Source organism: Mus caroli, chromosome 2 (genome assembly GCF_900094665.2).
Source record: "Mus caroli chromosome 2, CAROLI_EIJ_v1.1, whole genome shotgun sequence".
Classification (NCBI taxonomy): Eukaryota; Metazoa; Chordata; class Mammalia; order Rodentia; family Muridae; genus Mus; species Mus caroli.
The window spans coordinates 122,266,906-122,282,379 of NC_034571.1; the positions used below are offsets into that span (position 1 = coordinate 122,266,906).

Here is a 15,474-nt window from a genome sequence, read left to right on the forward strand (position 1 = left end):
TGTGTCCAGCCAGCAGATCACAGCCTGGGTTCTAGCCTGGAAAGGCATTTTGGAAACCTGGAAGAGAAGAGGGGCTAGGCGGCAAGAGAAAGAAATGCAGCTAAGACAGGCATTCTGATCAAAGCTCAATTTTACTTGTTCTGACACTCAGTTATAAAGGAAGGGGGAGGGGACCCGATTCCCGCCAAATAATCTTGGGGTCCAGTAGCAGGGTGAGCAGTGTGTGGCTCCAAACAGCAAAGCGGCACGGTCCAGCAGTGGGCATGGCAGAACAAATGAGCAGGAAGCTCCACCCCTGAGCAAGCAGGTTTCAGGCTGGGGAAGGGGAGACTACACCCCCTTTTCAGATAACTCTACCTGTGTCAAGTTGACAGAAAACTAGCCAGCACATAGTATTAAGCAGTATAACACTCTTGTTGGTGGAGCTACATAGCAGTTACAATTAGTCTCTCTTCCAGTGCTTGCTGTGGGGTGGTGAGCTGTGTACAAACAGCCTAGTCTCTGTTGAGCACAGGCCTGGAACCCTGGAACCTTAAGGGACAGAAGGTGTTTGACCACGCCTCCTGGGCCTTTAGCTCCACAGCCTCCCACAGGCCCCTGCAGAGAGGTGTGTGGCCATCAGTCTTGCAATGCCCCAAGCTCCTGTCTAGACTCCATCCCCACAGTTACCTGGCAACTGCCAGAATAGCCCAGGCCACTATAAAATTTGCTGCTTGCCCCCCTTGCTCTCTTATCTCTTATTCTCTTGCTTTTACTCTTGCTCCTTTGCTCCCCCCCTCTCTCCCTTCCCTTCCTCCCTCTCTCCACGTGGCTATCACCGCTCTCTACTTCTCTACTTTCTCCCTCTTTCTGCTTTTCTACAATAAATGCCTTAAAACCATTGGCTGCCTCTTCTCATTGGAACCAGCATGCTGGAGCAATGGAACAGGTTTTCCTCTGCAGAGCTGTGCCTCTAACCTCCCACCAGAAGGCCTCCCTGCACTCAGCCGTGGCCACTAGACAAACCAACTCACCCACAGAACCTGCCTAGGACTCTCCTCCCCGCAGTAACTCTCCTCCTACCCTTTTCTCTTCGGTCCTGGTCCAGAGTCTGCTAGAGGGTGTCTACCAGCTCTCAGCTCTTCCGAGACATACAGTGGCGTCTGGGATGTCCAAGAGCAAGAACCTGTTGTTCCTGGCCTCTGTGTGGCCCAGGGACCCCAGGACCGGCTCTTCTGCGGTGCCCAAGAGTCGGAGCCCGACTCCAGCAGTTCCGTGGGGACCTCAGACTGCGCCTTCCTCACACCCAGAGCAGGATCCTGGCCCAACACCTGCCTGGGGTCCCTGTAGTCACTCCCCAAGTCTACCTTGCCCAGTGGCCCTAGCCCCCAGCGGATGCAGGACTCCATTTTTTACCCAAGCTTGCCTTGACTGTAACATTGTTTTCTGGTGCTCTTTTTCTCTCCAAAACTGTAGGTTTTGTGTTTCTTTCCTACTTGCACCTTTTCATTGTAGATCTGCATATAAGCATCATCAATATCAACCATACCGCAGACTCAACATTATGCAATCTTGAAATCTCCTTTTCAAGAAATGAACCCATTGCTTTAAAAAATGTGTCTGAGTGTTTTGCCTGCATGTATGTCTACCACATGTATGACTGGTGCCCATAGAGGCCACAAGAGGGTGCAGAATCTCTATAGCTGGCATCACAGGTGGTTATAAGTGGCTGTGTGAATGTTGGGACTCTGAAATGGGAATTTCTGGTTTCTTTGGAGACTCAGTTGTGTCATGTGATGTTTTTCTGGAAACTGTCTTTTGAGAGGATGTTTTGCTGAGAACAGACACATGGCATTTTTCTGGAAGCCGCCTAGAAAGAGGGTGTGATGTTTTTCTAGAGTAGACACTTGAGAGAACACCTGATGTTTGGAAAGTATATAAATACGACCCAACAGACAGTGGACGACAGTGTGGCATTGGTTTGCCTTGTCATCTTTGCTGATTGTCACCTGTTGTGACTTTTTTAGAGAGAGACACACCAAAGAAATCCTCATGGTCTTCTGGCAGCTTCTTGCTGCTTCCATGGACTCAGACTGATTGGCAGAAACTCACGGTTTCTTCTGGATTTGAATTGTTGCTGATTCGTGAATGGTGTTTGCAAGTATATCAAGCTACTGCTGCTGATTGTGTGAACTGAACTGCTGATATCCTGACAACAAAGATTGGAATCACTCAAAAGAACTGTTTCTAAACAAGTCCACATACCCTCTTTCCCTATAAACCTTTCCTTTCTACTACCTCTGGTGAGTGGTGAACTTAAGGGAGGTTAAAGCATTTAAGAACCCTTATTTGTGGTGGCACATGCCTTTAATCCCAGCATTTGGGAGGCAGAGGCAGGCGGATTTCTGAGTTCAAGGCCAGCCTGTTCTACAAAGTGAGTTCCAGGACAGCCAGGGTTATACAGAGAAACCCTGTCCCAAAAACCAACCAAACAACCAAACAACCAACCAACAAACAAAAAAGTATAAACCTACAGATTCATACCTGGATTCTCTGGAAGACCATCCAGGGTCTTAACTGATGAGTTATCTCTCCAGCCCCAGTGTAATATTTTTAAACCTAGTTCAGGCAATGTACTCAGGACATGGACAGAAGGCAACTAGCTATATTCTTTGCCAAATGATGGTCTGTAGCATATTTACTAGCATCATTCTTACCTGAAACCTAAGCTGGGCATCACTGACTACATTCTTCCAGCACTACTGTCTTCTTGGCTTTTACTGGAATGTGTCTTTAAACTCTATTTATAGCATCATTGTTTTGTTTGTTTTTGTTTTTATAGTATAAACCACTAAAGTCTCTGACATTCCTCCAAAATACATGGCCAGGTCATTTACAGCAACACTCATTCTCTGGTACCAATTTCTGGACATTGCTTGTCCTATTACTATGATAAAACACCGTGACCAAAAGTGACTTGTGGAGGAAAGGGTTTATTTGGAATACAATTCCATATGATGATCCATCTTTGAGAAATGCCAGGGCAGGCCCTCAAGGCAAGCATTGAATCAGGGGACATGGAGGAAAGCTGTTTACTGGCTTGCTACCTATACCTTGGTCAGTTGCATTTCTTATATCCAAAGGTAATCTGCCTAAGGGTGGTACCTCTCATGGTAAACTGGGACCACCCACATCAATCATTAATCAAAAAGAGAAAAACAACCTTAAAGACTTGTCCACAGGCCAGTCTGATGAAAGCATTTTCTCAGTTGAGTTTATTTCTCTTTCCAAATGACCCAACCTATGTCAGGTTGACAAAAAGGCTAACCAGCACATTATTTTTCTGATTTTTATGGTTAAATACCATGACTGCAAAAGTAGAGGTTTTTCTATGCCTGCCCTTGCATTGTGTGATGACATGGGACTTTTATATTTATTAATAAGTTTAATGTACCACAGCTGGGAAGATTCTGAGCTATTCTAACCTGACAATGCTGGCCTTAGACTTCTTCCCAGCCATGTGACTCACTACCTGTCATCCTAGTTTCACCTGACACCTCCTTCTTCATCTGTGTCCAACAGTGACTCCTCTGGTCCCTCACCTAAGACCCTCTCCCTGCCTCTGGGCATGGATGTTCCTTCTCCTCTCCTGCAGAGCTATAATTTAACCAATCAGAAGATGGTGGAGAACTACGTTCTACAAAGAATACTAGTCAAAAGATGCTTCATAGTAATGCTAGTACCAAAGTCCAGACTGCAACCAGATATCTAGGTACATAAATCAACAATTGAATACACAGTACACAAAACATTCCCCAACACATGACCAAAATAACTTATATAAGAAAGAGTTTATTTTGACTTATGGTTCCAGATAGTCCATCACAGCAGTGAGGCATGGTCACAAGCTGCAAGCACAGCATCAGGAAAGGAATCTGGGAGTTTACATTTTGAAATGCAAGCGAGTAGAGAGAGCAAACTGGAAGGGTTATGAGAGGTAAGCTCTCAAAGACTGCCTCTGGTAGCACACATTCTCTAATAAGGGCACCCCTCCTAGACCTGCCCAGACAAGGATAGACATTCCTTGTTCAAATGAACCATAAGAGGGTTCTAGTGGAAGAGGGAGTGGGGGAGTACAAGTTAAGTGTGGTTAAAAATAATTAAAAACTCAAATAATAAAATATAGAAATCACACAAAAAGATAAATCTACCCATAATAACTAAAGCTTATTTCTCTCTGGTTTATGCTTAGGTTGCTTAGTTTCAACTATGAGCATTTTGTTTGTTTTTCAAGACAAGGTTTCTCTGTGTGTCTCTGGATGTCTTGGAACGCTCTCTGTACACCAAGTTGTCCTGGAACTCACAGAGATCCACTTGCCTCTGCCTCCCAAGTGCTAGGATTAAAGGCATCCACCACCACTGCCCAGCTAAAAACGTTCATGTTTATGTTTGCCCATTTCTTCTTTCCCTACCTCTCTCCTTTTTGTTTGTCTGTTTGTTTGTTGGACAGGGTTTCTTTAAGTAGCCCTGGATGTCCTCACAATAGCTCTGTAGACCAGGCTGGCTTTGAATTGAGATAGCTTTGATATAAAAAGAATATTTTATAATGACATTTAAGCTATACTGGTTCTGCTGATATTTTAGGAGAATGTTTGATACCATTTCCAAAATATTCATGCAATGAATAATTTTATAAAAATACAAAGCACAAGAAAAAGAAATAAACACAAGAATTTTAAATGAAAAAAGTGGAACAATTTTTCTAGAAGAAAAAACAAAAACTGTAAAACTATTCTAACTAAGGCAGCATAGTCTTGACAAAGATAGACAAGTAGTTTAATGGAGTAAATTATCAGTACAGCTCCAGATTATAGAAATTAATATGTAGTAAGGAGAAAAGCAAATATCAGTGTATACTGGATAACTTAACCTTTTACACATATACCATTACCATAATCAGGAAGGAAAATGTGTGTGTGTGTGTGTGTGTGTGTATACATGTGTAATCAAATAAGAACATAATGTTCAAAAACATTATTTATTTGTGAGATAACAAAACATATAAATGTACCAACACTGTAGATTTGTGTCCTGCTTGAGAAACAAGAAAGATTCTCTCATATACTCAAAGAGATTAGGAAAAGAATATCACAACATTATAATGGCAAAAGCATTGAATAATCAGTGTCCATTGTGAGATAGATTAACAAAATATAGCATATTGTTACAATAGAAGACCACAGAGCAGCATAAAATGGGTAAATAGTAATGCTTCAAATTAAGAAATCCACAAGGTGTATTAAGTATGAAAATCAAAGTTTCAAAATATTACATATGATATCATAGATTTTATAAAGAATAAAAACAGAAAGCACTATATGCTGTTTAAAGGTTATGCTTATGTCATAACAGTATAAAACTATGATTGAGAAAGAAATCCAGCAAATTCAGGGCAATATACAAAAGAAACTTGAAGAAGATATGGACAAGATGTTATATTTTACAAAATGTTATAGTGAATCTAGAGGTATTTTATACTGTTTTAAATCCCATTTCAAGATAGGAAAAATTCTTTTCAACAGTCCAGTAATATGAGTTTTGTGTCTGTTAAAATTAAATTGTGCTTCCAGAAATTCTAGTTGTTAGTCAGAACTGGAAAATTAAGGATTGACCATGACCAGAGACAGAGTGAACATTCATTTCCTCATCATTAAATTGCCTTTTAGTTGTAAGAAGAGATCATTTGAAATTCAGTATCTTGAGTCTGAAATATCACTAAACAATCCAAGTCTGTGTCTGACAGTGTGCAGGGGGAGCACATCTGTGGTGGATGGAGGAGGGCGAGTGAAGAGCAGGAGTCTCGGATCAACTGCAGGCCCTTGCATCTTCTCTCCACTTGAGCTGCTTAGAGAGGGTAGTGGGCAATGTATCACAGGTCATACAGAAGCAGCAAACATCACTTACTTATTCAGTTCTTCATTCCTGTATTCACTCCATTAGTATTTATTGAATGTGGACTAAGTAGCTAGTTTTCTTCTTGTTCTGAATTCAAAAGGAATGTCAGAAATGAAGTCTCTGTCTACTCCAACTCACATGTCTTTCTGGGACCTGACCTCTCTTCCATATGCACATTCATTTTTTTCTCACCAGTTAGCATGTCCATTCTTTTAGATTGGTTGACGTCAAAGGACAATTTAACAATGTGTGGGCAGACTCTTTGGAGTTTAGGTCTTGACTATTATTCCATTCCCACACCTTCAACTCTTACCTCTGGAATTATAAGAAACATAACTATAAAAAATTCCAACTCCAGGATATCACACAATGCACAGGGTTGGGAACCTCTAAGAACTCCAAAAGATATTTGGAGAAAATAAGAATATTCACAATTTCCTCTTGAGGGTAGATAACATTTGTGGGAATCTTTGAAGGCATACTCTGTGAATCTCATGTGTTTACCCTGAAGTTCTCTTGCTACCCATGACCATGGCTGTGACCTCACTCTCAAAAAACAAAGGACCATTTTCAAACTCACTTGTCACAGGCTCCATCGCCTATACATGTAGATGACTAGTAAACACACCACCAGAAGTAACTTGAGGCACAGAAGGAAGGCCACAAAAACGTGGATAGATTTCTCTGAACCTAAAATACACACATCAAAGGGGTCAACAAAGAGTGAAATGTGAGTTGAAATGATTAATCTGAGATTGGTAGCCAGGTAGTTCCAAGTGTTCCCCAATTCTGAGCCCATCCTTGGGCTAACATGCCAACACGAATATAATCATTGTCTTCCCTCTAAGGTCTTGTGGTCACTTAAAGTAACATTTGTTGTAATCCTTGAACATTGTTATTATCATTAACATCTTATAGGTGAAGAAATGGAATCTCTGAGAGATAGTTGACAGTGTTGACTAAATTTACACAACTGTAATTATTGGAAATTAATTTGAAAACAATTTTACATAAAAACAAATAATATTAACAGCTGATATTTAGTGTAGATAACATACCAGTTTTGTATTTATTATATATTAATGTTTAATTTTCAAAAGGATTCTACAAATTAGGAGCCTGTTTATTACATGTAAGGAAATTGTTGAATAAGAGTTATATGTTCATTCAAAAAAAATGAAGTAAAATAATTATCATTGGAGTGGGCATAAGGCAGTTCCCAGATATGCATGTTCAAGTAAGTCTTATAGGACAGTGTACATGCAAGCTTACTTCCATACACCTGAGACTACTTTAAACCAGAGACTTGGTGACAAACTCTCATGGTCACTAGTGGATCAGCACTAAGCTAAACTTTCTCTAGGGCATTTTCAAAGAGGATGAACTGGTAGAGCATTCTTCCAATAGAAATGAAAGTACCATTCTAGGTGGTCACCCTAAAGGAAGCTACTGACTGGATACCATTCTGTCTGTGGACGAAACCTCAGACTCCTGATCTGAACAAGACTTTCCTGACTATGAAACCTGTCTCCTTAGAGTCTTCTGAAATGCAGCAAGGAAACCCAGGTGACTCCCATATGCCCACAAGGACAAAGGCAAACTTACTCAGGCTCCTGATGGCTTTGGATGTGGGAAAGGATGCTGCAGACAATACAATGCTGGCCTGGATGGGAGGATGTTCCTCATGTTCTACCTTGCAAGTGAGTACTTGATCAGACCTCTCCACTGATGTGTTTACCAACTGCAGGACTTCCAGAGTGTAGGACCCATCCTCATTCCTCTTAGGTGTAGGTTGCTCTATTCTCCTGATCACATGGCAGTCTTCCAGCCAGGAGAGATATACCTCCTGGGGATAGAATCTCTGCACATGGCAAGTGACAGTCACCAAACTGGAGTCAGTTGAAGATTGGGACACTCTCACTGCCGGGGGAACTGACAAAAATCCAGATAAAGCCGAGAATTAGTGCAGGAAATCTACTGGAAGTTCTTTGAGGATGGGATCATCTTCAAGGGTCCAACCCAGTGCCTGCCACAAATAAGGATTTAGGAATTGGAATAGAGAAAGAGAAAACACAAGTTTGGATAGGTGGATAGATAATAAGGGACCTCCCAATGTTTCTTCTTTTCATTTTGAGCTATAGAAAATGAGGTATCAAATCCATTTAGCAAATTGCAAATCTGTTGTTTTGATTTTACAGATGTGGCAAGCATCAGTGTATCTTGTGACAACCAACAACAAAGAAGGAAAATTTAGACTCAAATCCAGATAGGAGCAATGATCCAAGGATACAACATAGTCCCTAAAATTTAGAAGACTGCAAAGCCCTTCAAGTATTTTTTCTATAGACCAGCAATACTGAAATGAAATCCCATTGGGTAAGTAGCCTAAGTAGCCTATGGTTTTCAGATGAAGGAAATGAGCTATGAGTGTTACTTTAAATAAGTGTAACAACAAAACCTCTGCCTAGTCAGCCTGAACATAGCACTAAGTACTTTACAGATTTCATTTCTAGTGTCACTACCAACTAAGGCCATTTCAGTGAATAAACCAACACCAAGAGAAGCCCACAGCCTACCTCACCCAGAAAGAGAAAAGTCTTACCACAGAGGTACTGGCCCAAGTAGATGACTTTCTGGAAAACTACTAATGACTTGTGCTCAACCAGGCAGAGAACTAATGATAATATGTCATCACTCTCCAGTGAGACGATCGCAGTGCTAGTCACATTGTAGGTCTCTCCATTGGAGAAGACGCTGGTCTGGGACTGGAGACGGGTGTGGTTGTTTTTGAGCCAGGTCACAGTAACCTGACGAGTTTGTAGTGCAGAGGATGTGTACTTCAATTGGATGCTTGATCCAGGTGGAAACCGCTGCAGGGGGCCTTCAAGGTGGTGAGAATACTCTGTCCTTCCTGCAAGAAGAGAAGCCACATATCACATCAATTTCCAGTGTGAACAATTGCCTGGAATCCATCTTGTAAAGTTCCATCACTTCCTCTTTTATAGAGACGTTAATATTTCCTTCTGATAGGAGGATTCTGAAGCTTTTAGCAGATGGCAAACAGTAAGACCAAAGGGATGTGCATCTCAGAAGACCAACACCACAGAAAACACACCCAGAGCAAACAGGTTCTTCTTGGATGTATCAAATAATGGATAGGAGAACAAGTCCAAATTAATGACATAGTCAGGAGTTCAAAACAGGTAGTCTAGTCTCAGGGTCTGGCCTCTGACCTTATACTCTCTTTCTCTCACTACTAAAGGGAGATTCCTTAATGCCCACAGGCATGTCATACAGAAAATGTGGCAGCATAAATGTTGGTGTCCACTCGAACTACATCTGTACCCCCTCCCCATCACACACACATGAGCCCCAGAAGGTTAATTTTTCAGAAATCTTACTCTTAATTAGCAATGCAGGGTGAATTTTATTTCTCTGGATAACAAGAAAGGAAGCCAATATTGAGTGTATGTAGCATGATAATCACATTACAAGTGTCAACTATAACATTAAAATCTTAAAGGACCACCTGAAGGTTTGTTATTACCTTAAAATAAGTAAACACCAGAGCTCACGAATTGCTTTTCCCTGAAGAGCCCCACAACTCTGCAAGTGGCATTCCTATACTCAGGTCTAGTTCTGGGAGCAAGTGTCACCCATTGGAATTCCCTGATAATTTCCCCTAAGCCCATCTGAATACTTCTAGCTCCAAAAGTACAGCTTTCACATTGGATCCCCCTAGTAAGTCTGCCCAGGACTAAGACCATCTCTGAACACAAATCTAGCTCGTCACACAGTCCTTGCACCAAGCCAGTAGGAAGTAGGCAAGAATCATAGTTCAGACACACAATCAAGGAAAGACATCCACATGCCTAGGTCACATTGAAAAAGCGTATCTATGAATTACCAAGACAGTATACCAACAACAGTCACTGTTCCTACAGAAACAGTTTTCACTGATAGCTACCCAGATGAAACACATGAAAAAAAATGTAAAAGAAAAATGATCAATATCATTGAAAAATTCAAGGAGTTTAAAGAAGACACAAATAACCCAAAGAACTTAAAGGATATATTAACAAATATGTGAGATATGCTCAAGAAAAGACAAATATAAAGCTGAATAAAACAAAGCAGAAAATTCAGAATTTGAAAAGAAATATAAGGAAATATAAATGTTAATAAAAACTCAAAAAGGACGGAATTGAAAAACTCAGCAACCCAAATCCAAAACTCAGACAAAGACTTACAAGTAGAATGGACAAAATTGAATCTAGATTATCAGAATCTAAAAATAAAGCAGCCAGCCAGCCTTGTGGACTGACCAACTACTGGAATCTTGAACCTTCCATTGGTAGAGCCATTGTTGGGAGATAGCTGGAGTACAGCCTGCAAGCCATTTGTGTGTGTGGTGTGTGCATTAATTCTATGGGTTCTATTTCTCTATATATCCTTAGTTAATACAGCATATAACAGTAATTAATGAGAAAAAGAGGCCATTAATTTGAGGGACAAAGAAGAATTATATGGGAGGTCTTGGAGTGAGGAAAGGGATGGGAAAATGATAAAATTATATTATGATCTCAAAAATAAAAGAACTAATCTTTTAAAAGAAAATTGAAAAATAACTCCAAAAACATTTAGTGCTTAGGAATATATCTAAGCAAAGAAGAAGAAGAGTCTTACAGTGAAAACCTTAAAATATTGAAAAAGAAAATCACAGGAGGTACTAGACAATAAAAAAAGAAAATCACAGAAGGCACTGGACAGTAGAAGGTATTTCATGCTCCAGACTGGTAGGAATAATGTTGTGAACGTGGCTACACTATAAACATTAATTACAGACTTAACACAATACATTTCAAGATTCTGATGTCATAGCTCACAGTTTTAGAAAGAAACAATACAAGGAATTAATATGGAACCACAAACAACCATGGATAGCCTAAGCAATCTTAAGGAGTAAGAGCACTACTGCGTGCACTGCAATATCTGACCTTGAATTATAGTATAGAGCTAACAGTGATAAAGACAGCCCAGTACTGGCATAAAACAGACAGGGAAATCAATAGACAAGGATAGAAGACCTAGAAACAAAAAGTAACAACTATGCCTGCTTGATTTTTTGACAAAGCATGCAAAAATTATACAGTGGGAAACAGTATCCTATTCAATAAATGGTGCTGGCAAAACTTGATTTCTCTCTGTAGAAGAATTAAATTAGATTCTTGCCTATTACCTTGTAGAAAGATCAATTCAGAATAGATCAAAGACCTTAATTTAAAACTGGAAACGGATTTCAAGAAGAAAGCATATTCAAGACAGATACTGGGGTAGACAGGACTGTGTTGAATAGAACACTAACAGAATGAGAACTGCGCACAAGTGTCGACCGATGGGCCTGGGTAAAAATAAAGGTTTTGTACAGCAAAGGAAGCAATCAACAGAGCAAACAGCCAAAGAAAGGAAACACTTCACCAGCTACAGTGAAGCTAAAATCCAGATTTTATAAAGGACTGCATAATTTAAATACCAAGGAAACCAAACTGCCAATCAACAAACACATGGGCAAATGTACTAAATAGAATGTTTTCAATAAAAGAAGCACAAATAGCCAACAACTGTTTCTTAAAGTGTTCAATATCTCTGACCATCAGAGGAATGTACATTAAAACTACTCCGGGATACCACCTCACCCCAGTCAGAAAGGCTGCTATCAACAAATCTGACAACAGATGTTGGTTGGAGAAGATGTGGATAGAAAGGAACCCGTATCCAGTGTTGGCAGAGATACAAATTAATACAGCCATTGAGAAAAGCAGTTTGGAGAGTTCTCAAAAAGGTTAAAAACAGACCATAACCTAGATATTTTACTCCCAGGTGTACACCACAGAACTTCACACCATGCTCCAGAAGTATTTGCACACTGTGGGTAATTGCTGATAAACACCCTCAGCAAAATGGCTGGATACAAAATTAACTCAAGGAAATCAGCAGCCCTCCGTATTTGTACAAATGATAAATGGGCTGAGAAAGAAATTAGGGAAACAGTACCCTTCACAAAAGCCACAAATAATATAAAACACCTTGTAATTCTAACTAAGCAAACGAAAGACTTGTATGACAAGAGCTTCAAGCCTCTGAAGAAAGAAATTGAGAAAGATATCACTCAGAAGATGGAAAGATCTCCCTTGCTCATGGATTGGTAGGGCTAACATAGTGAAAATGGCTATCTCATCAAAAGCCATCTACAGATTCAGTGCAATCCCCATCAAAATTCCAACACAATTCTTCACAGATCTCGAAAGAACAATGTTCAGCTTCATATAGAAAAACAAAACAAAAACCCCTAGGATAGCTAAAATGATTCTGAACAATAAAAGAACCACTGGAGGTATCACTACCCCTGACTTCAAGCTGTACTACAGAGCAATGGCAATAAAAGCTGCATGGTATTAGTACAGAAACAGACAGGGGGGGGTCAGTGGAATTGATTGAAGACACAGAAATAAACCTACACACCTATGAACACTTGAGTTTGACAAAGAAGCCAAAACTATACAATGGAAAAGGGAAAGCATCTTCAACAATCGGTGCTGGTCTAACTGAATGTCTGCATGTAGAAGAATGGAAATAAATCTGTATTTATCACCCTACACAAAACTCAAGTCCAAATGGACCAAACACCTCAATGTAAAACCAGACACACTTAATCTAATAGAATAGAAAGTGGGGAATAGCTTTGAACTCCTTGGTACAGGAGACAACTTCCTGAGCAGAACACCAGTAGCTCATGCACTAAGGTCAAGAAGTAATAAATGAGACTTCATTTATTACAGAACTGAAAAGCTTCTGTAAGTCAAAGGACACTGTCATTAGGGCAAAACAACAGCCTACAGATAGGGAAAAAAATCACCAACCCTACATCCAACAGAGGGCTAATATCCAAAATACACAAAGAACTCAAGAAGTTAGACACCAACAACCCAAATAGCCCAATTAAAAATGGGGTACAGAGCTAATCAGAGAATTCTCAATAGAGGAACACGGAATAGCTAAGAAGCACCTAAAGAAATGTTCAACATCCTTAGTTATCAGGGAAATGTAAATCAAAACAACCTGAGATTCTATCTTACATGCATCAGAATAACTAAGATCAAAAACTCAAAGGACAGCATATGTTGTCAAGGTTGTGGAGCATGGAGAACTCTCGTCTACTGTTGATGGGAGTATAAACTAGTACAGCCACTCTGGAAATCAATTTGGCACTTCCTCAGAAGATTGGGAATTCTACCTCAATACTCAGCCATACCACTCCTGGGCATACACCCAAAAGATGCTCTACCATCCCAGAAGGACACATGCACAACTATGTTCATAGCCACTTTATTTGTAACAGCCAGAAACTGGAAACAACCTAGATATATCGTAACTAAAGAATGGATACAAAAAATGCGGTGTATCTACACAATGGAATACTACTCAGCCATTAAAAACAAGGTCATCATTAATTTTGCAGGCAAATGGATGGAATTAGAAAATACCATCCTGAATTAGGTAACTCAGACCCAAAAGGACATGTATGATATGTACTCACTTATAAGTGGATATTAGCCATAAAATAAGTGAAAACCACGCTATAATCAGCAGACCCAAAGAAACCAAATAACAAGGAGGACACAAGGGATTACAGTTAAATCTTTCTCAGAAGAGGAAACAAAATAAACATCAGAGATTGATGGAAGGAGGGAACTGAGCAGAAGTGGAGACAGAGAGAGGAGGGGTGGAGTGGATCATATATAGGGAGAGCAGGGGAGAGAGAAGGGAGATTGGCTGGGGGAGGCAATCTCTAGGATGTGCCAGAAACCTGTGTTGGGGAGAGGGCCCAGACGGTATATGGGGGGGTGACTCTAGCTCAGATTCCTAGCTGAAGGATATGGATCCTGAAGTGGTCACTTCCAGTATCCAGGCAGGACTCCCAGTGGAAGGATAAGGACAGCAACCCAGCCTTTGACCCAAAATGTGTCCTGCCTACAAGATGTGCAGGGACAAAGAGCAGAAACAGAGGGAATGGCCAACCAATGACTGCCCCAACTTGAGACCTATCCCACGGGCAAGAAACAATCCCTAACACTATTAATAACACTCTGTTATGCTTGCAGACAGACAGGAGCCTGTCGCAACTGTCCTCTGAGAGGCTCCACCCATACAGAGACTCATACCCAAATATTAGATGGAGCTCTGGGAGTCTTATGAAAGAGTTGGGAGAAAGATTTAGGGACATGATGAGGACAGGGACCCCAAAGAACGACCAACAGAGTCAACTGACCTGGACCCTTGGGGGCTCCAAGAGACTGAATCACAAACCAAAGAGCAAGCATGGGCTGGACCTAGTCTCCCTGTACATCTTTAACAGATGAGCAGCTTGGTCTTCATGAGGGTTCCCCAACAACCAGAGCAGGAGTTGTCTCTGAGCCTGTTGCCAGCCTGCCTGTGGATCCAGCACTCCTAAATGGACAGCCTTGTCTGGCCTCAATGAGAGTGAATACACCTAGTCCTGAAGTGATTTGATGTGCAGGGGGTTGGTTGACCCTCAGAGGATGGGGACTCCCCCTTCTCAAAAGATAAGGGGAAGGTGGAATGGGGGGAGGTCTTGCATGAGGGGGTGCTTGGAGGAGAGGAAGGGCCAATACTGTGTTGTGAGGTGAATAAATAAATAAATTCTTTAAAAAACTGCAGGCCAATATACATGATGAACATAGATGCAAATTTCCTCAATGAATTACTTGAAAACTAAATGTGGGCATGTATTTTTAAAAAAATCACCCACCACTATCAAGTTGTCTCTCTCCTTGACATGCAAGATGGATATGTAAGATATATCCATCCTTTTTAATAAATCATATCAAAGAACTTCAAGACAAAAATCATATGCTTGTCTCCATAGATGCAGAAAGGGTCTTTTAGCAAGAATTCAACATGCATTCACGATATAAGTCGTAGAAGGGCATCAGGGAACATAATTCAACAAAAGTAAAAACAACATGTGACAAATCCACAGCCAACATCAACTGAAATGGAGAAGAACTTGAAGCAGTTCTGTTAAAGTCAGCAACTACATAGGGCTGTTCTCTCTTCCCACCCTTGCAAAACAGTGGTTGGAGCAGCAGCTAGAGCAACAAAATGGGAGACACAAATAAAAGGAGTTAGAGTAGGAAAGTAAGTTGAATTTTCCCTCTTTGCAGATGATACATAATGATAAATAAAGTCCTTCTATAACTAAAATAAAGGCAAGCTGGATTTTGTCAAAGGCCTTTTCTGCACCTATTGAGTTTTGTCTTGAAGACCATTTATATGAGTTATCACACTCATATATAACAGGTTCCAAAGATTCATCTAGAAATTGTTAACAGAAAAGTGGTAGAATACAAAAATCAACTTACGAAAATCTATATATGCCTTCTATACTCCCCTAGCAAAAAAAGCTACATCTCTGAGGTTAGTTCTATATTTCTCAGTGATTTTTAATACTGTCTTGCT

General features: G+C 40.5%; 1 protein-coding gene across 1 annotated transcript in view; it reads right to left on the reverse strand.

The window, feature by feature from the left end:
- Positions 1-5,564: 5,564 nt before the first annotated feature.
- LOC110290436 (signal-regulatory protein beta-1-like) overlaps positions 5,565-15,474 on the reverse strand; it is a 67,362-nt gene continuing 57,452 nt past the window's right edge. Inside the window, exons 4-7 of the mRNA XM_021156978.1 lie at positions 8,537-8,845; positions 7,540-7,866; positions 6,515-6,624; positions 5,565-5,883 (exon numbers count right to left, since the gene is read on the reverse strand). Of these exons, the coding sequence (XP_021012637.1) occupies positions 6,518-6,624; positions 7,540-7,866; positions 8,537-8,845 (743 nt within the window). The 3' untranslated portion in view covers positions 5,565-5,883; positions 6,515-6,517. The remainder of the gene's footprint in view (positions 5,884-6,514; positions 6,625-7,539; positions 7,867-8,536; positions 8,846-15,474) is intronic.